Raw genomic sequence first — 20,501 nt, forward strand, 5'->3', positions numbered from 1 at the left:
GTGGAATTTACTACAGGGTTTGCAAGCAGAGGTGCTATTTTTGGTTCACAAACTCATATAGTTAAGGGAGAGGAACAACACAGGCTCTTGTGCACATGAGCCCTGTGGACCAGTTGTAATCCTGCATCTTCAGCACTACTGAAATTGCGTAAGTGCCGGATTGAGCAGTTTTCTGAGCAGGTGGCTTGGAGATAGGAATTAGCCATTAGGAATGCAGTTAGGGAGCTGGTCAAGCATTGCGAGCACAGATCTGTTTCCAGTGTTCATTCTAGTTAACTACCGCCTGCCACTCTTTCTAGAGCATTTGCAGGAAGCCCTGTCTAGGCTGTATGTGCCGGTGCGCTGCACAGGATGGCTGCTGATGCTTTTTGCCTATTTAACTGGTTGTTTGTGCCTCTCAAGTCATTTGTCTTGATGGTCTTTGTCTTTGCAGTACAGTTACACAGCGCCTCAACTCGAATTCAACGCTGTGGTGTTTGTGCAGAGGCGACGACACCTTCGAGTGGACAGTGCTGCAGATCTCCACGGTAGGAGCCCAACACCTCCCCGCCCAGCAAGAACACTGCAGATAGGGTGGAAGAGAGCTGAAACATCCTCAGATAAGGCCTTTTGCATCTTTAGCAGTCCTGTCACAAGGAAACGAAGGAATACATTCAACCTCATTCCTGTTGCTTGTCCCAGGGGAGGGAGGAGCAGAGGGTTCTGTGCAAGATGCCAGGTCGCTGGATTATTCCCTAGGGGATGTTTGCAGATGCCTCTGAATTCTTCTCCTTTGCAGTGACTTTTTACAACTGCTCTGTGGGACACACTGACTGTAGCCGTTGCCAAACTGCTGACTCCAAGTATAACTGTGTGTGGTGTGGAGGTGACAACCCCAGCTGTATCTTCAGGGGCTCCTGCAAGGAAGATATAGAAGACCTGTGTCCAGCACCTCTCATTCACTCTGTGAGTAACTTGCTCGCTAGTGTACTGCAGCCAGGACTGCATTCTCCAGTTAACGTCAAAGGGCTGTGACCTTGGAGCATGAACAGTGCAGCTCAGTAATACGTTTCCTATCTGAAGAGCAAGTTAGTCCTATTCTACCATGGCCCCTCAGTGTCGAGGATGCTAGACACTTGTGCTGGGCTTTCTGTTTGCTGATAGGGAACAGTGGGGAAAGATGCATTTGTATCTCACACGAAGCTGGCACACCAGAAGGAGCAGAATCATTCAGGAGCTGGGAAAGGGTCCACAGATCCTCCAACTGTCCTGGGCCAGACCCTGAAACAGATTGGCCCAACTGAGCCTGGGGTGAAGGAGGGCAAAACCTAATAACAGCACAGCAAGGATGGCAAAGGCATGACAGGTTACTGGAATGAATTATTTTTGTGTGTTTATTTTAAATGTTTCTTGCTAACTGCCACATGACAAGTGTCTGTAGCCATGTGTCCCTTTTGCTGTCAGCTTGTCCTCCCTCCAGTGGCACACAACATCCATGTGCTGCATCTTGTCTTAGTTTATCTTGGATGCCGCTCAGGGACAGAGCTTTGACGTTTTGTGCAGCATGCAATTCATTGTCGTACTGATGCTGAGGGGGGAATGGTGCTTGCTGCTTCAACACCAGTAACATGTATTGGCTTGTGCATTCCCACTCCTCAGCAGAAATGCCCTATGGAGTGGTCAGCATGTTGATGAGAAGGCAAAGCAGAGCAGTCCTTTGAAGTCTATAGTGGATTATCTCTTCTGGGGGGGAAAGATTCATACAGTGAAGTATGGGAAAGAAGGCTCCAACTGTGTGTTCTTAATGGCCTTTCTTGTGAGAAGGGTGCACCCTGGTACTAGTCCAAGCCAGTTAAAGGAATCCATAGCAGTGACCCGACCAGGCAAAGTTTATAACGGGGCAGTTGAAGGGCCCTGTGCTGTAGATCAGTTGCCAGAGTGTAGAGCTCTGAGATACTGTGACATTGACACATGCGCGGCTGTCTTTGCAGGTGTACCCCCTGTCTGGACCAGTGGAAGGTGGCACTAGAATCACCATCACTGGCTCAAACCTCGGGCAGAAACATCAAGACATTGCAGAAACTGTCACTGTTGCAGGAATTCCCTGTGCCGTAGATGCTCAAGAGTATGAGATCTCTAGCAGGTAGAGTATCTGTGAAACCTCCTCCCAGAGGCAAGCGCTGGCTTTTCCCTTGGCTGCTGACACCAGCCTGAGATGTCCTTGCCTTTGCTGTAGCAGGTATTGAGCCTTGTCCATTCCCAGGGAGTCCCCCTGGGTAAGGTCACTGTCTGGTTAGTTACTCAGGCAGTGACCTTAGAGAGATAAGGTTGTGTACAAGGCAATGGCCAAACAGTGCTGCCGTTTACTGACCACACTATCTGAGTTTCATGGGTGTCTCTCCCAGCTACAGGGTGATTTTAATAAAGCAAAGGATATGCCTTGGGCAAGCATCACTGCTAGGAAAATATCCTGCCCATGTTAACACAGGGTGAGGATGGGAATGTGTGGTTGGAGGTACACACAGATTCTTGCCTCTGCTTGAGTGGGCACACCCCTAGGTTCGTTCTTCACTTGCCAGCCAGACTTCCACCTCCCAGGAGCAAACCAAATGAAAGGACCCCCACAATCAGGGGTAGACCAGGGAGTCCTGGTGGGACCAGTGCCACTCTTCTGATGGCTGGAAGTGCCTGGCAGGTCACACAATGCTTGTAAACATGGTGGATAGCAGGAGTATGAGAAGCAGAAAGACCTGTCCTGCTGAATCCAGCTGTCAGTGACAGAGCTGGGGAGCTGGTGCGTCTGGCCAGGGCAGAACAACAAGGCACAACAAGGCAGTGTAATCTAGATGTTGAGAGGTATGACTTGGGGGGTAGCTAGGAAGCAAGGAGAAGGGACTATTTGTGTAGCTGGCCTGTGGCAGGGCAAGTAGGTGGGAGCCTTGGACAAGGGAGGGAGAGGAGCCAAACAACCAGAAGAAGAGGAGAGCAATTGTGAGTAACCTCTCATTAGAGCTATCACAAACCCATTTTTCCATTCCATGGTAGCAGTAGTTATAGCAACCCTTCCCTCTGGGAGCCAGGTAAGATTCTGCTGGGAAATGGCCTGCTGTGTTGAGCAGTGTTGTCCTGTCTGTGCGCCTTGTTTGTCTGGATCCATCTGCTTTCTGTTTTCATCCTAGAATTAGAGCGTAATCTTGCTGGGGTTAGCACTGTGTTTGTTCTGTATCTGTGTATCACCGGCATGACAGGGTCCTGGCTTGGCACTGCTTAAGTTCCAATTCCTTGAGCCTTTTTGGCTGAGGGGATATAGCTGTGAACCTGGAACCCGCTCCTGAGCAAGGCCCAGACAAAGGCTGGGAAGTCTCCTGAAGAGTGGTTTTCCTGTTAGCAAATCAGTGCTGTAACGTGGGATTCCTTGCTGCCTTGTTCTAAGAGCATCCTCACTTTTCACCTTGTCAGTGTCTCCCACACCAAATAAATGGTTGGAAAAAGGGCTGGAAAAAGGGCTGGGAAGAATGGGTGGTGCAGATCAGGGAACTGGCTGGTTCCAGAGGTCACTGGCTAAAGACCAGCACCAGCTAAATCCACAGTCTTCAGTTTTCTTCTAGATCAGACCTAGTGCTAATGTGTGGATTGACCACTGCTAGCCTGGGGTCACTCCAGATGTGACTGATTTGGTCACCTCTGGACAATAACAGAGTTATTGGACTCTTCCTGTGTCAGTGATACAGTGGGTTTCATCCTGTCTGTCCCAAAAAGAGTAATCTTGGATAGGATGAGCCTATTTGGAACAGACAGCACCAAATCCAGGTTTTTAAAGGTGTTTGTCAACATTTGGTTGTATATTCTGAGCATGTGAATAAGGCAGAAAGAAGGGAGCTGTGGGTCACTAGATGGTGTTAAGACAATGCAATGGCTGCAGCTCATCTGCTCTTCCATGGTGTGACACTGTTGTTGGATTGTCCTGCAGTATCGTGTGCGTCACTGGCAGGAGCTGGACAGAGAAATCTGGGCACGTTGTAGTGGAAGTGCCTGGAGGAGGACGTGGAGTTTCTGGGCACATTTTCACCTATCAGGTAACCTAACTCTTGCTACTACTTTAACACCTCTCCTGTTCTTCCAGTATCTCTGCTAAATGCCTGTGTACTGCATGAACCTGTGGGACTCTACAATGTACCTTTCTGGTGTGGAGATATTTTTATTGATGACTTAACATCTCACTAAAAGTTCTAACCTTTTATTATTGTGTAAATTGCTACTTCTTTTAGCTTCTGATCTTCAGCAGCCAGTGGCAGTAATCCAAAGTTACTGTGCATTGTATGCAGAAATGTTTCCTATTGTTTATTGACATGTTTCTGATAATTCATTGGTATCTTAAACCCAGCAAGGATGAAATAGTATTTAAGTCATTTTTAGATGCAATTACTCACTTTTCATCCGTGCTGTTGAGCTTTGTTATGTACCTAGTTGCATGTCCCCACCTCCCATGGGAAGGGGAAAGAGATGCTGAGAGTCTTAGTCTGTTCTGTTTGGGGCTGTATAAAACCATTTTATATACTGGATTATCCAGTTGTTGCTCTTGGTTTTGGTTTATTTTCACCATTTTGAGGCAGGGTGATGAGAACTGTGTACTATGGTCAAGACAAGTGTAAAGGAACTTTTGCTGCGGCATAATTCCCAGTAATTCCTACCACTTGATGTGTTACTGCTGAGATCTGTGCTTACAGCTGGCACGGTTGTTACAGGTACTAAAGCACTCTCGAATGGGCAGGAGCTATTTCAGTTCTCACAACTGTACACTTGGTTGGGTTGTTTTATTGCTGTACTCTCCCTACTCCTTCTCCCTTCAAGTATCTTCATTTATCAGCAGTGGCTGACTTTTGCCTCTCAGGTTCCTCTAGATTTTGCTGCAGCTCCTCAGTGGTAGTAAGTTTTTGTTGCTCTGTATAACTTACCAAGTTTTGTTTCCCCTTTCCAGGCCACCTACAAGTAAGTTTAATAGCACAAGTCTCAACACAAACTCTTAGGGCTCCCTGCTGGTAATCTCCTCATCTACAAGACAAACAATTTATTTGCTGCCTTGTTTTTCCTAACATGAGTTATTAATCCAGTCACTGATCTGAACAATCCCTTTGAACTGTTAATCCTGGGGTTTGTGTGAGGCTAAAGCTCTGCTGTTTGCAGCTTCCATCTGCCTTTTGCAGGCTGTGGAAAGGCTGGTCCCCAGTTCATGGTTGTTGCTGGTGTGACTGATCCCTCCTCTGTTGCCTCTGCTCCATAAGCTAGCTGGGGCCTGGCTGTGATTGGGATCTATAGCTTCTATTTTCAGAGTACTGGAGGTCACTGAACACGTTCTGCTGTTTTCTTTCCTCCTTATCCTTTGAGGTCCATATCTCTCACCTCTCATATTTTTTGTCCTCTCTCCTAGAACCCAGAGCTGAAATCCATTGTGCCAACTCAGGGCCCCAAAGCAGGAGGAACCTGCCTTACCCTTCTGGGCTCAAAGCTGCTGACTGGGCATCCTAGTGAAATCAGTGTCCTGCTTGGAGACCTCCCATGTCACATGTAAGATCAGAGTTATTGCTTGCTTAGATAAGGCACAGGATGCTTTCACCATTAAATTTAGGAAAATACCAGAAGAGGTTTGCAGACTGTCTGCAAAGAGCAAGGCACAATACTATGAAATTCGTCACTGCAGTGGCTGTTAATCCCTTGTTCTCTCTTCTGCCCCTCCAAGCCTCTCTGAGATGACAGAGGACCAGCTGGCATGCCAGACCAGTCCCAGCAATGTGTCTGCAGAGCTCCCAGTCACCATCAAATACGGGAACCAAGAGCGGAGACTGGAAGGATTCCTCTTCAGATACACTCTGGATCCCAATGTCACTTTTGCAGAGCCACCTAAAAGCTTCCTCAGGTAGAAAGACCGAGGGCACCTTCCCCAGGGTTGTGTGCTGAGGCAGGTGCTACAGCACCAAGTTGTTGAGTTACACTTTGAAGTAAAGGCAGGCTTGTGGGAATGAGCATAAGCAGAAGGGTGGAAACATGAGCAAGAGAGAGCTGGTTGAGGTGGTTGAGACCAGCTGCTTTTCTCTTTCAGTGGAGGGAGAGTGCTCAGAGTCCATGGCTACAACTTGGATGTTGTACAGAAACCCAAGATCCGAGTTACAGTTTCCCCATCCGAACGGCGGCGCCGAGCTCTGGGACGATGGCGCAGAATCATCCCTGACACCCAGTGCCCTGAGGGTGCTCTCTGCAGTGCCCAGCAGGTACCACGGCAAAGTGCTCTGTGGAGCTGAGGGTGCATAAGGGCTGATGTGTTGCTCTGGATTACTGGGCTTTCCGTCCCTGTAGGATTTCCCTTGCTGCTATCTGCTTGGATCGTACTTACAGTACTGATCAAGTGGAAGTGTTCTCTGCCAGTTAGTGCTTCACTACTGACACTTCTGCCTTTTCCATTTAGTTTGAAGAACCATGTCTGGTGAACTCCTCCTACCTGATCCTGTGCAAAACTCCAGCTATTAACCTGCTGTTGCGGAGTGTCCGTATCAAACTGGAATTCATTCTGGATAATCTCAGCTTTGATTTCAACTCGCTGCATCCCATGCCTTTCTCGTACGAAGTTAACCCCATCCTAAAACCCTTGAATGCTGAAGACCCTGCCAAACCGTATCGGCACAAGCCAGGAAGCGTCATCTCTGTGGAGGTAACACGAAATCTAGCTGGAAATCATGTTCCTTGGACAAAGTTGTTCCTAAATGAGTGTTTTAAATTGGTGGCATGCAGCATGCAAGGTTTTAAAGCATTTGACAGGTTTACAACCTGCCACAGCACATCTACACTCTGTGTGTGTGTATGTGCACATACACACAGAGTGAAGTCCTGCTGTGGCTGAAGAACCTTAAAAAGACAGGCTATTTATAACTGTACTTGGGCAGCATGGTGCAAGTCCTAAAGCTATAATCTAAGTTGTATGCAACTGGGTTTTTAGCTTACAAAATGAACTTCTGCAGCCAATTCTGATGCAAGCCTAGTCAGAGAGGAAAAAAGGCTGCTTTCATCCAATGGTGTTGGTCTCCTCCATCTTCTCTGGAGCCACGGAAATGCAGTTGTTTTTCCCCTGTTTTGATGTGCTGTTCCACTTCTGTTCCAGGGGGAAAATCTAGATCTGGCTATTTCCAAGGATGAAGTGATGGCTATGATTGGAGAAGGAATCTGTGTGGTGAAGACACTGACAAGGAACCATCTGTACTGTGAGCCTCCCTCTGAGCAGCCGGCCCCGCGGCACCGCACGAAGCGGGAGGGCACAGACCTGCTCCCAGAGTTCACGGTATGGAATCAGCAGTACCTCAAGAAATCCTGTTGGTTTTTGAAGCGCAAGCAAGAAGCAGTGGAGGCAGGGAGTGGGATGGGGAATGGAGGAAAGGCAGAAGCTTGGTGGGGGACAGGGGAGATACCAGGGGTGGCAAGGAGCTGCTCTGTTCTCAACTGTATTCTTACAAGCCAAGCACTGCCCTGTGGCTTTGTATTTCATTGCTGACTGAGCTTACATCATGGCATATGCTTTCTTACAGGTACAGATGGGAAACCTGAACTTCCTCCTGGGTCGGGTGCAGTACGATACAGAAAGCCAGCTCACCTTCCCACTTGAGGCACAGATTGGGTTGGGTGTTGGTGCATCCTTTGTGGCACTGATTGTTCTGGTCATCGTCTTCATATACAGGTAAGAAACTCTGGCATTGTATGAGGTCTTCAAGTTCCTCACAATGTTACTCAGTGGCTGTGGCCAAGTGTGAACGTCTTGGGCCTAAACAAGATCCCTGTTTTCTTTATTTTGTGCCAAATCCTGAGCCCCTGGTGCTGCTCGATGTGTGAGGCACGTTAACGCCTGCACTGTGGGTGCCCCTAGGTGTGGGCTCTGAATGAGCACTGCTATCCTGCAAAGAACGTGTTTGGTAGAAATCACCTCAACACCAATTGTCCTGGAGCCTTTGGCAACAGTACAACAGTTGGCAAGGACAATCCCCAGGTTAGGGCCACTTGGAACAATTCTGTTTCTTGTTGCAGGAGGAAGAGCAAACAGGCTCTGAGGGATTACAAGAAAGTTCAAATCCAGCTGGAAAATCTGGAAACAAGCGTTCGGGACAGATGCAAAAAGGAATTCACAGGTCAGTCACTGAGTTCCTGGGTTCGTGCAGCTTCAGGAAGCTTGAAGATCCAGTCTCTGCCCTATCTCTCTTTCCATTCCTGCATACTCATTTGGGCAGCTCAGAGGACGCAATAACTTTATCCTGTGCCAGTACATTGAAACATATAGCCAAATTCTACTGTTTTTAATTCTTCTCTTTAATTCAGAGCACAGTGATCTATACAGAGCCCTCTGATTCTCCAGTTTATCCTTCAGACCCAGAGGAAGAGCTGAAAGTCAAGAGAGCAGCACACTTGAAGAGATCTTAACAGCAGCTAGTCCAGTCTTTGTGTAGGGCAAGTTGAATTATACCCCGTCATGTTCTGGGTCCACAAACCTTTTACTTAATGTGCTTACAGCAGTGAGCCCTTGTGAGGGAGACCTGAGGCTCTGAAACTGGGAGGTGACTCAGACTGTAAATCCCCAACTAATGTGGGAAGCAATGAGGAGATCTCTAATACCCTTATCTCTAATGTAGGTGATGCCTGTAACCACAGATCTGTGCTGAATGGTGGCTTCCTCTTTATAAAACTGGAAAGCAGCCCCTGGTTATAAATAAGCATAATCACCAAATCCACCTTTTAGTTCCTCTCCAAGCTTCCTCATGCAGTTTCTCCCAGTGCCTAGTTTAGTTTGAAATGTCCTAGCAGTGTGACCCCAGTGTGCCTCTTCCTGTCCAGAAACATCCTTCCTTTTCCTCAGTCCCATCCTGCTGGCCCTAGTTCCTGCACTCACCTCATGCTTTGTTGTTGTATGATCACGTAGTCAACCTCATGGGCATTTCCTTTTCTCCAGACCTGATGACTGAGATGATGGACCTCACAAGTGACCTTGTAGGCACAGGAATACCCTTCTTGGACTACAAGTCCTATGCAGAGCGTATTTTCTTCCCTGGGCACCGTGAGTCACCACTGCAGAGAGACCTGGACATCCCCGAGTGCCGGCGGCAAACAGTAGAGCAGGGCTTGGTCCAGCTCTCTAACCTGCTCAACAGCAAGCTCTTCCTCACCAAGGTAATGGCCCTCTCTCTGCTTGCAGGGTAGGGACAGGGCCCCATCACGTGGGAAGCAGGCAGTGTCTGTTAAAGCTCATTCCTCAACAGCTCCCTGCAGCACCACCTCTTCCAGCAGCCAGGAGCTGCCTTGTTTGCAGCAGATTCAGACTCTGGCTTCTCTCTCCCCACCAGTTCATCCACACTCTGGAAATCCAGCGCACTTTCTCTCCAAGAGACCGGGCCTATGTAGCATCGTTGCTCACTGTGTCACTGCATGGGAAGCTGGAGTACTTCACCGACATCCTCAAAACACTCCTCAATGACCTTGTGGAGCAGTATGTGGCCAAGAACCCCAAGCTGATGCTGCGGAGGTGAGTGAGCCAGCCGTGGTCCCAGTCAGCCAATTGGCAAGGGATATAGAAGGAAAGGTGTGAAAAGAGTAGGAAGCTGGTGTTCCCTACCCCAAATCCCTCTTCTTTTGAAGCTGCTGCACGTCAGCTCTCTCCTTGTGTTCAGGTACCAGGGCTCTGCTAAATCTGCTAATATCAGTTTGCTGTTTAGAGCTCCCTGGTCTCACAGTCATGCCATATTTGGAAGCTAAACTGATCTATCTTCTGTATTTGGATCCCCATTAGCCTCCTGTCTGGGCCATCCTTCTGATGTGAACAAATTTACCTTGTTTGAGAACTACCAAAGGCTTTCCTCTGTCCTTTACTTGCTTGTGTCTCTACTTCTGTAATCTGGTGCCTCCTTCAGGCTGAAAAGTGCTTCAAATAAGTGATATCAAAAGCATTAACTGTCCTGGTCTCTAAAGGCCCTTTTTTCTTCTTTTTCCCCCTCTCTCCCTGGATCTTGTATCATCGTCTAGTGTGCTCTCTTCTCAAGGGGGGTGACCTTTATCTCCAGATCTCTCCCTGCTCTGCACTGTATTACTATGACCAATCTGATGTTGTCTTTCAGGACAGAAACAGTGGTAGAGAAGCTGTTAACCAACTGGATGTCCATCTGTCTGTACGCATTTGTGAGGGTGAGTTCTTTGTCCCTTTGTGGTCTAGAGGGGGCGAAAGAGGGGAAACAGCCACAGCTTTGCTTTGTGCCTGCTTTTGGCTAAAATCATGCCAGAGCCATTTTTTACTTCAGGGTGGGGAATGGGAGAGCTGGGCTGCTCACTGGGGACCAAGGATGCTTAAATTGGCTTTAATGCCACGTGTTGTTTTGAGGATGCCAGAGGAGGACTCTGTAGCTCCTTTATCTTGAGACACAATGGCCATAGGCTTGTCTATCTGTGTATGGGAAGGACAGATTCTGATCTAGCTCCATTCCTGGAGAAGGGGTGGCAAGAAGAGTCTGTCAGATGAGTGATGCAGAGGCAGAGCGATGCTTTGGTTTTGTGCATCTATGTGGTAGTTGGCCCGTGGACTTTCTCTCTGGTGAAACTCCTTCCTTTCTGTGCCAGGATTCTGTTGGGGAGCCCCTTTACATGCTGTTTCGAGGAATCAAGCACCAGGTGGACAAAGGCCCAGTCGACTGGGTGACAGGGAAAGCCAAATACACCCTGAATGACAACCGCCTGTTGAGAGAGGACCTGGAGTACCGCACTCTGGTAAGCACCAAGTCCTTTCTTCCCTAATGACCAAGTTTAACAGGGCTGAATCTCTCTGCTCCCATTATTGAGGGTAGAAGTGCTGCACCCTGCCATTATCTCCTGGGAGGCAGGTTTGTCCCAACAACACAAGACCACAGACAAGCAAGAGCTCTGCTAAAGTAGGTCCTATGCTGATAGGACCCATCACCGCAGTGATCTGGTGTATGTGCTGTAGAAATAAGGGGATGAAATAGCTGGTGGCACATCAAAGCTGATTTCCAACACTGTTGAACTGGCTCTCTCAGCTCTGGACACAAGACAGAACATGGTGTTTAACATCTGTGATGTTTTCTTTTCTGAAACTCCTCCAGCTGCTCTAGCTGTTAGCTGGCCTTAATGCCAACCATCAAAGGTGTAAATATGTCAGATATAATCTTACCAGCTGAGTAGCTGTGACCTTTTCTTTTCTTCTCCAGACCTTAAATGCTCTGACACAAGCAGGAGTTGCTGCAGGAGGGGCAGAGGACTCCCAAGGGATATCTGCAAAAGTGCTAGACTGTGACACCATCACACAGGTGAAGGAGAAAATCCTGGATCAGATCTATAAAGGGACACCCTACTGTCACCGGCCAGACCCTGATACCCTGGACCTTGGTAAGCAGAACTTGATGCTAAAGCTCAGTGAGGAAGTAGAAACGTGGTCATTTGCTGCTTGTGCACAGCACCCTGGCATGCATGTCTGTCATTCTCTGCTGAGTGTGCAGTCACTGAGCAAGGATCTTGCACTGTGGCTGGGACCCAACAGGGCCAGGAAAGAAGCTAACAGCAGGAGGCAAGGATTGGAAAGAAGCAGTTGGGTCCAATCCCTTCCATTTCATGGTGTTCTTTGCCAGACCTGGACCATGGCAATGGCTAGGTCAAGAGGACATGGGGAAGAAAAGCATGGAGAATGTGTGTGGGGGGGGGGATGATCTGAGTGCAAAACAGAGGTGATGTAGTCCTGCCAGTGAGGTCAATGGCAGCATCTCAGTAATGTGTGCCAGGGAGGATTTTGCTCACGGTGGTTAATGAAAGGTGGGACTTGCTCTGTGAGGGAAACCTCTCAGTTTTCATTCTTTGGCTGTTGCTGAATACATGTGGCATTTATAGATGAGCAGGTACGGTGGGAATAGTAGCTAATAAGGACTCTGGGTGCATATTTGTGATTTGACTGCTTGAAGAGTCACAATGTGACGGAATTTGTAGGAACTTGGTGAGTGGAAGCTGGGAGACCCTGAGGCCACTTGTCCCTGTGCTTGGAGAAACTCTCCTGCAGCTGCAGGACTCAGCATTGTCACAGGCACTTGCTCAGGTTATGTCATCTGTGAAACACCATAGGAAAAAGTTGATGAGGACCAGTGGGTCTGCAGTGAGGCCAATCAGGTTGAAGCAGAGCAGATTCAGGGGTGCCTCAAATTAACAGTTCATCTTCATGTTTTCTGTGGTTTAATGGCTGCAGAGTGGAGATCAGGGCTGGCAGGTCATCTCATACTGTCTGATGAGGATGTGACATCTGTCGTTCAAGGAACTTGGAAACGCCTGAACACTCTTCAGCATTACAAGGTCAGAACTCAGTCTACCGTTGCCTCATCTCCCATCTTCTAAACACTGTTACACTATATGGGGCTCTGGCTCCTGATGGATGACAAAGGGCTGGAGCTTTCTTGCAGCAGCATGTTCATATTAAGTCAGTGCTGTGGCTGGCATTCTTGAGTTAATGAACCCTGTCCTTAACCTGTATCTTGGACATAGGTTAAGCAGTGGATATAGCAAGCGATATAGAGCTTGGAAGGAGACACACAAGTTCATACCTGGCGGCTGTTGCATTGAAGGTGGCACTGCTGGATCTGTTAATGTTCCAGTGCAAATCAGTTAGTAGGTGATGGTGCACTGACCTGCAAAGTAGCTTCTAGGAACAGAAAGAGGCGGGGTTTTTTTGCACCAACATGTCATATCTTGCACCATTATGTCATACTTTGCTGCAACGTGTTCTAGATGTGAATGACCTCAGCCCCTGCATATTATTATCTTCTTCATGCTTTGCACATCATGTTTTTTAATTGGTACAAACAAGATTCTTCCACCATCAGGGAAGGCAGTGATGGTGTCCCAAAATCCCTGTTTCTGCCCCTGTTTCTAGTAATGGGATAGTCTGGTTTAGTCTACAAGCATTTGTCTGTTGTCCTAAGAAATGTGCCATTTGGTTTGGATATTGATTTTTTTTTTTTTTTTTTTTTGCTTGTGTGCAGGTACCTGATGGAGCAACAGTAGCACTGGTCCCACGCCTGACCAAGCACATCCATAGGGAGAATCAGGATTACATCCCAGGAGAGAGTGAGTTTGATGCCCTGTTCTCATAAATTGGTATTATAGCACTTGGCAGTTAATGGAACAAGTCTCTTGCCATAGCCCTAGCTTTATGCTGCTGTAGAAAGCTGATACGCGATTTGAACCCTCATAGGATTGTCAGGAAATGGAAAGCTTGGGCAGGTGAGATGAGAGAAAAGCAGAAGAGTCTAAGAGCAGAGGAAAGTCAGGCTGGGTGTGAAAATGCAGGATAAGCACAGTTCTCTAGTTAGACTTTCTAGGGCTGAGCAGTCTCCAATTTGTAGGAATCAACACCCTCAGGGTGCTAATCATGGCCTAGTGGTGGTGATGGGATACAAACAGCTCCATTGATGCTCCTGTAGCTTGAGGAACCATAGCAACAGTTGTAATCCGTGCAGAAGGCTGAATATAGACCTCCAGAAGTTCCTTCCCATTTGTGTCTCTATCATATTGTGAAATGTTGCTTCCTTGGGGCTCCCCTGGGCACGCTCTGCTGTGAGAGAGCTGACAGTCATCTGTAAACAATTGCTTGGTTTAGAAACACCAATGCTGGAGGATGCAGATGAAGGTGGGATCAAACTTTGGCACCTGGTAAAACCAACAGAAGAGCCAGAGCTTCCCAAGCATCGGCGTGGGAGCTTGAGAGATCGGGAGCGAGCCAAGGCAATCCCGGAGATCTACCTGACACGTCTGCTCTCAATGAAGGTGAGAAGCAGCACAGGTTGAGTTTGAGATCTTTCCATCCTTCGTATCCTTGTAGGGATGTGTATGGACCAGTGAGAGGAGGCTGTTGAGTACAAGAGGGGAACCCCTCATCTGCATGAGGCCTCGGCTCTCTGCTCTCCTCTGCCTGCGCTGACTCTGTCCTGCTTGGTTCCCCACAGGGCACTCTGCAGAAGTTTGTGGATGACTTGTTCCAGGTGATCCTCAGTACCAACCGCCCTGTCCCCCTGGCAGTCAAGTACTTCTTTGACCTGTTGGATGAGCAGGCCTTACACTATGGGATCGCAGACCCTGAGACCATCCATATCTGGAAGACAAACAGGTATGGTGTTCTTCTGGGCTACAGAGAAGGCACTGCTAAGCTGTCTAGAGCTGATCACTTGCAAAGCAAGACCCAGGAGGAACAAAATAGGAGTGCAGGGCAGCAGAGCATGGTGTGAAAAGCTGTTTTGCTGGGAGATGCAATGATGTACACAATATCCTTCAGCACCTTCACTAATACCCTGTTATACTTGTGTCTTACCTGCAGCCTGCCCCTGCGGTTCTGGATAAACATCATCAAGAACCCCCAGTTTGTTTTTGATGTGCAGACGTCAGATAATGTTGATGCTGTGCTTCTGGTCATTGCACAGACCTTCATGGACTCCTGTACAATAGCTGACCATAAGTTAGGGCGGGTAAGTACAGAGGGAAAAGGGAGCATGGTTGGCACAGGCAGTTGAGCAGTGCTGCCCCAGGAAGGCAATAACATTTAGGTAGCACCACTGGAACAGCAGGCCAGGCCTGTCCTTGCTCCCATGTGCCACTGGAGAGTGATGGGAGGGAAGAGAGGAGGGAGAAACTGGTTTTGTTTAGCACACAAGAAGTTGTTGAGGGGTGCTCTTTATTTACAGCTTACAGCTGCTTGTGGGGCAGAACTAAACTCTAGTTGGCTGTGTCAGACAGTGGAAGTCACAGGATGCTTCCTGGGAAATTCAGGTTGGCCATTAGAAAAAACTCTTACCACCTCTATTGACCCTGTGCTAAGGGTGGAACAGTCCTGCACAGGTCACAGAAGATGGGATGGGTGGATCTCTGGAGGAATTCAGTTACCAGCTTTGCAAAGCCATAGTTAATGTGATCTCACACTGGTGATCACCCAGCTCCAAGTGGAAGGCTGGACTAAGCATCCCAGGGTCCCTTCACCAACGTATCTCGTGATTCCTCGGACTTCAGTACTAAAAGGGAGCTGGTATTTGAGGTGCCTCTGCATGAGGAGGACAAAATTCCCAACCCTGAATGCATGACAGAAAATAGCAGTGATGGTGTTACCTGCTGAGGTTAGTCCATAGCATGATGAAGGAGCTGGTTGTAATCAATTCTGGTTCTGGATGTTCAAGGACTCTCCAATCAATAAGCTGCTTTATGCCCGGGACATCCCTCGCTACAAGCAGATGGTGGAAAGGTAAGCAATGCACGTGAGGAGTTGTAGTTTAAGCAGGAAGAGGGAGGCAGGAGGAACTATTGCTCATTGTCTGTGTACCACTGCGCAGGTATTACGCGGACATTCGTCAGACCATCTCTGCCAGTGACCAGGAGATGAACTCTGCGCTGGCTGAGCTGTCACGGGTAAATAGAATTATTTCATAGAATCATGGAAGGGTTTGGGTGGGAAGGGACCTTAAGGCTCATCCAGTTCCAACCTCCTGCCATGAGCAGGGACACCTTCCACTAGACCAGGTTGCTCCAAGCCCCGTCCAGCCTGGCCTTGAGCACTGCCAGGGATGGTGCAGCCACAGCTTCTCTGGGCACCCTGTGCCAGCGCCTCAGCACCCTCCCAGGGAAGAGCTTCTGCCTAAGAGCTCATCTCAGTCTCCCCTCTGGCAGGTTAAAGCCATTCCCCTTGGCCTGTCCCTACAGGCCCTTGTAAGAAGACCCTCTCCAGGCTTCTTGTATTTCAGAAGTCACCCTGGCCTCTCACCTGTGCATCTAAGAAAGTCAGTAATGCAAAGATGAGATATTCCAGCTGAGTGTGCAGTTCTGCTCAGACATACTGAGTGATGCCAGTGGCTGCTCTGCTTTATGGCACCATGAGGAGGGTGAGGGTCTCTCCAACTGACACTGGAAAGTGTAGTCAAGGACTCAGGACAAGGAGTACGTGTGATCCTTCTCTTGCTAGGAACTCACTGATGAATTCCCTTTCCTGTTGCTTTGTGCAACAGGCATGTTTCCTAATGCATTATGAGGACGCAGAGCTTAGAAGAACAATTGTGAAGTGTCTCATGGCTGTGTCTGACTTCCTCTCTTATATTCAGAATTACTCAGGTGACCTCAATTCCCTGGTGGCTCTACATGAACTGTACAAATACATCAATAAGTACTATGACCAGGTGAGTGTGTGTTTCCAGCAGGTATGAACATGCCCTTCTCCTTGTACCATCCAAACAGAAAACCTCCAAAAATTAATAGTTAAGAGCAGCCAGACTATTACAGCGCTGTGTATTGTCATTGACCTGTAACTTCCATGTTATGAGTTTGCTTTACTCTCAAAAAGAGATGGAGGAACTCACAAAAGTCTCTAACTTGGAGGCTGTTGGAATTCCATGTATGCTTCTATTTTTCCACTATAGGATTCAAATACTCTACTTAAAAATGAAATGCAGTTAGTGCAGGTTCATTTACTAAAGATACCACTTTCAGGGAAGAAGTTTAGCATTCTTTGAACTATAAAATTCATATGTTATTCGGACAAATCTAGAATGTGATTAATTTGAGATGAATTACTACATACTCTAGTCTTGAGTACGCTGGTTTCCAGCTTGGGGCTCTCCACTGTGTTTGGCATTGAGCTGGTTGACAGTGTTGTGCACTGGAGGAAAGCTGCAGTGAGCTCTGTCTTGTTGCAGATCATTACGGCCTTGGAAGAAGACCCAACGGCACAGAAGATGCAGCTCGGATACAGACTACAACAGATTGCAGCAGCTGTGGAGAATAAAGTCACAGACTTGTGACAGGCACAGACAGACTGCTCTGCCCTGCCTGAGCGGGGACAGTGCGTGTCCTAGCTACACACATGGTGTCCTGCTGCCATTGGAACCAGGCTCTCCAAGGAACCCGTGGTGACATGAACAGGGATGGCCAAGGCAGTACAAAGTACAAGCGTCCTTCCATCTCAGAGAGTATTTTTTTACAGTTTTTTTCTTCTTAAAAACAAAACAAAACCAGACTTTGGTTTTCCTCTGGCACTGTCAGGGGGGACCACACAGCTCCTTCCTACAGATGTTACATGAATGTGCCAAGTGTCCAGACAACTTTGTTGAAGAGCCAGGAGACAACACCCAGCACCATGTCTATGAAGTCCTTGGTCTTGCAGGGATCAGTGCTGGGAGACTCCCTTGCTGCAGCCCCTCACTTCAGCAAGGATGCAGAGGGCAGGCTGACAGCAGTGCTAACCTCTGTCCCTGGCTCCTGAGCACTCCTGCAGTAACCCTTGCAGCAATGTCCCCACTGGGTCTGGATGTTGGTGTAGAAAGGAGAGTGTCCAGTGGCACAGTTCTCTCACTCCCCAGTGTTCTGGTCTCTGATGTGTTCACCAGCACACACACTTGCCCAGGGGCCTGCTGTAAATGGACAGCATCCCCTCACCCTTTCCCTCAGGACAAATTCCATGGGAGAGTCGCTGCCTGGCTCGCCTCAATCCCCACTGACCCAGCTCGGGATCCATCTGCCTGGTTCCTTGTGGTCGGAGGTTGCCCTGCTCTTTGGAAAAGCACAACAAATGCCTTGTGCCACTCCCCCTCCCTCCGGTGTCCGGCTGTTCTGCTGCTCTGAACTGGACTTGTAAATACCCTCAGAAAGTTAATGTATTTAAATGCTAAAGGAGAATGTTTAATTTTGTGGCTTTGAGACAAAGCTTTTCTCGGAGAAGTATCTCTGTGCACTTCTACTGACCAACGTCTGTCAGCACTGGAGCAGTTTTCTCCACTGCTTTGTCTGCAGGGATAACTCGTAGATGTCTCTGTTGTCATAACAGCAGCTCGCTTTTCCCAGCAGCTCAGTTCAAGGCTTTTTTCTGTTAGGCTTTGCCTCACACCTTACTCACAGTTTCACTTCGCAGACTCTCCTGTTGCTGCGTGTAGAAGGGTCATTTGGTGAGCTGTGAACCTGAGGAAATTATGAAGCACAAGAGTGGTCCCAAGGATCATTGGGTATCCTGCAAATGGGAATGGTTCGGGCAAGGAAGGAGCGGCTGGAGCAGGCACAAGCACAGTGAGTAGGCAGCTGTCACTGGGCAGCTCCTCGCTGCTCCCTCCTTGGATCCCTCACCTTGGGAACAGAGTGCTCTGCCCCTCTGGGAGCAGGCTCCTATTTATAAGGGTGTCCTATGCACTCTCACCCCTTCTGCTAATTCCATGCTGATGTCCTGCATGCTTGGGGCCGGACTGAGCCCTCTGTCACCTCCCTGAGGTGGTGACTGCCAGCCAGGGGGGATTAGAGCTAAACCAAGGCAGGATCACATCCCTACCTCTTTCCATTGCATATAGCAGCAATTCCAGGCCTATCAGACCAGCCCTGTTGCTTTGTGTGAGTGCTGCTCAGTTACAAAACTGTTCTCTGAGCGATGTAACAAGCTAACACTGGCTGCTTTTCCTACAAAGCTCTCTCCTGTGACCCTCTTCCAGCAGTATTCCTGGGTACTGTATGTGCCCAGAGTATGGCCAGCATCCCTGTGCCACCTTGTGCTGCAGGTGAGGCAGGAGAAAGGAGCTGAATTTGCCTCATCCCCAATGTGGGCACCAGTTTGGGTTTCCTCCTGCCTGACCACCCGTTTCCACAAAACTCATAGGAACTTAGCATCTCTGAAACCTCTGTCTCAACCAAACCTGATTAAATCAGCCCCAAAAAGCTGGATGGGAGGCAGCTCCTTGGTTTGAGGCACGTGCAGGTAATGCAGCAGAGTGGCTTTGTCCCCTCCTGCGTTGATGATGGACTTTCTGCCCTAGGCACCAGACTGAGCATCTGCCAGGAGCCACAGGCTCCCTGCTGGATTTATGGCTCTACAGACTGTTAGTGCCCCTATGTTTGCAGAATTATCCCAGAACAGGGTGTCTGGGGCTTAATTCTGAATCCACCCCCCACTGGAGAAGGGAGGAAGACTTGGTGGCTCACCTGGAATCACAGTGACTGGAGTCCAGGTGCCCATGGGCTCCACATCCTCTTTGCTTCCTGGTAGCACTCCCAGATACTGGAAATCATCTGCTTTCTCTGAGTGTATCTGTGAAAGTCTGCTTTTATTACAGCAATAATCAAGACTTTGAAATAGAGCTAAATGTAGGTGATTGACTTACTTAACATCAGCGTGTCCTTGTGTAGCTGGGCAGGAGGCACTGCCCAGTACTGCTGCGGTGAGGGTGGGAAGCTGGTTGTGCCCATCTCTTCTATCCTTCTGTCCTTGGTATTCTAGACACCAGCTGGGATCATGCTGGGTGTTTGGCCATGGCCCTTCTTTCTCTCCATCCATGCCCCTCTCTTGTGGCAAAAATCCGTTACTACAACAGGGTTCTGATGCATTTAAATTTGCACAAACCAGGGTTTTTTACTAAATTTCCTGTTGCAGGGAAAATTATTTATTTATTCCTCACAATCCTTCCAAGTTTCTTCCAATCTCTGCCTGATTCCACAACCAGCTTGTCAGACACTCTGGAGACGGGATGCTCCTCCTCAAGGATGGAGGATCCTCTCTGGACGTTCATGTTTTCTGTACAGGTAGCAAGTTGTGTGGGCACCAGCATGTCCTGCTACAGAGACCATTCCCCTTCTGCAAGACACAAGTGCGGCATGGGGACGGTGCTGCTTTCATTGAGCCCTCAAAGATAATGTTCTTGAGTGGCAGGAGTCATTTGGCAGGATATAGGAGTTATTTAGCACTGTGGTCAGAGAAAGAACGTTGCTTCCACCATGGGCTGGATGAAACGCTGAGAACTGATCAGTATTAAAATACCCAGTTAGTGTACTTGAATGTCTCTCCTGTTGGTACAACTAAGAGTAGGTGGCACCCACGTGTTGTAGGTGTGTGAGTGTTGCTTTCAGCTGTCTGGTGGTGAATTTAGGCTGTACCGGCAGTTTTGGGGGGTTTTTAGTAGAAATGGTGGCTGTTGTTTTAATAGAGGCTCTCGGATGCTGCTGCCGCGGTGGAATGTCGTTTCTTTTCCAGAGGTGCCCCGGTTGCAGCGAGATGCTGCTTGGTTTTGGTGCCTTTCTTTGTCAGGATGATTCTTTTGGTTCCTAGAACACCCCAGGTGTCTGCTCAGACCGTCTTTCTCCTCTGTCCTGGTGCCTCTGCCCTGTCCCAGCCTCGTGACTTGGTGTGTGTCTGTCTGTTACGGTATGGCCTGACCTGCATTTACACCTTGAGTTCTGCTCAGAGCACCCGAGGTACTGTCTGTCTCAAATTGGAATTAATAATTAATATAAAAAGCTTGAAAAAAAACACAAAAAAAATCTGGATTTTGTTACATAGTGTAATAACTGTTTGTAGATACTGTTCGGAGATGTAGGAATCTATTGGTGATATAAGAGGTTTTTGTCTGTAAATAATCAGTTTAGAGTCCAAATGATTTTAATAAAGAGAATTCTTACACAATAATTCAATAAATTTTAATATACAACCTACCTGTCGCTCTTGTCTC

The 20,501-nt window shown here is 48.3% G+C and overlaps 1 protein-coding gene across 3 annotated transcripts in view; it reads left to right on the top strand.

Moving 5' to 3' along the window:
- PLXNB1 (plexin B1) overlaps window positions 1-20,480 on the top strand; it is a 51,855-nt gene extending 31,375 nt beyond the window's left edge. For all 3 annotated transcript variants that reach the window (XM_065687120.1, XM_065687118.1, XM_065687119.1), the window contains exons 13-37: window positions 434-527; window positions 779-945; window positions 1,971-2,122; window positions 3,950-4,055; window positions 5,408-5,544; window positions 5,717-5,893; window positions 6,077-6,245; window positions 6,440-6,682; window positions 7,130-7,306; window positions 7,551-7,699; window positions 8,044-8,144; window positions 8,960-9,177; window positions 9,351-9,529; window positions 10,119-10,185; window positions 10,615-10,761; window positions 11,220-11,397; window positions 12,242-12,345; window positions 13,032-13,116; window positions 13,649-13,815; window positions 13,995-14,155; window positions 14,363-14,510; window positions 15,213-15,277; window positions 15,366-15,441; window positions 16,128-16,202; window positions 16,719-20,480. In XM_065687120.1, coding sequence (XP_065543192.1) covers window positions 434-527; window positions 779-945; window positions 1,971-2,122; window positions 3,950-4,055; window positions 5,408-5,544; window positions 5,717-5,893; window positions 6,077-6,245; window positions 6,440-6,682; window positions 7,130-7,306; window positions 7,551-7,699; window positions 8,044-8,144; window positions 8,960-9,177; window positions 9,351-9,529; window positions 10,119-10,185; window positions 10,615-10,761; window positions 11,220-11,397; window positions 12,242-12,345; window positions 13,032-13,116; window positions 13,649-13,815; window positions 13,995-14,155; window positions 14,363-14,510; window positions 15,213-15,277; window positions 15,366-15,441; window positions 16,128-16,202; window positions 16,719-16,823 — 3,447 coding nt within the window. In that variant the 3' untranslated portion in view covers window positions 16,824-20,480. The remainder of the gene's footprint in view (window positions 1-433; window positions 528-778; window positions 946-1,970; window positions 2,123-3,949; window positions 4,056-5,407; window positions 5,545-5,716; window positions 5,894-6,076; window positions 6,246-6,439; window positions 6,683-7,129; window positions 7,307-7,550; window positions 7,700-8,043; window positions 8,145-8,959; window positions 9,178-9,350; window positions 9,530-10,118; window positions 10,186-10,614; window positions 10,762-11,219; window positions 11,398-12,241; window positions 12,346-13,031; window positions 13,117-13,648; window positions 13,816-13,994; window positions 14,156-14,362; window positions 14,511-15,212; window positions 15,278-15,365; window positions 15,442-16,127; window positions 16,203-16,718) is intronic.
- The last annotated feature ends 21 nt before the right edge of the window (window positions 20,481-20,501 follow it).

This window comes from Lathamus discolor, chromosome 7 (genome assembly GCF_037157495.1).
Source record: "Lathamus discolor isolate bLatDis1 chromosome 7, bLatDis1.hap1, whole genome shotgun sequence".
Taxonomy (NCBI): Eukaryota; Metazoa; Chordata; class Aves; order Psittaciformes; family Psittacidae; genus Lathamus; species Lathamus discolor.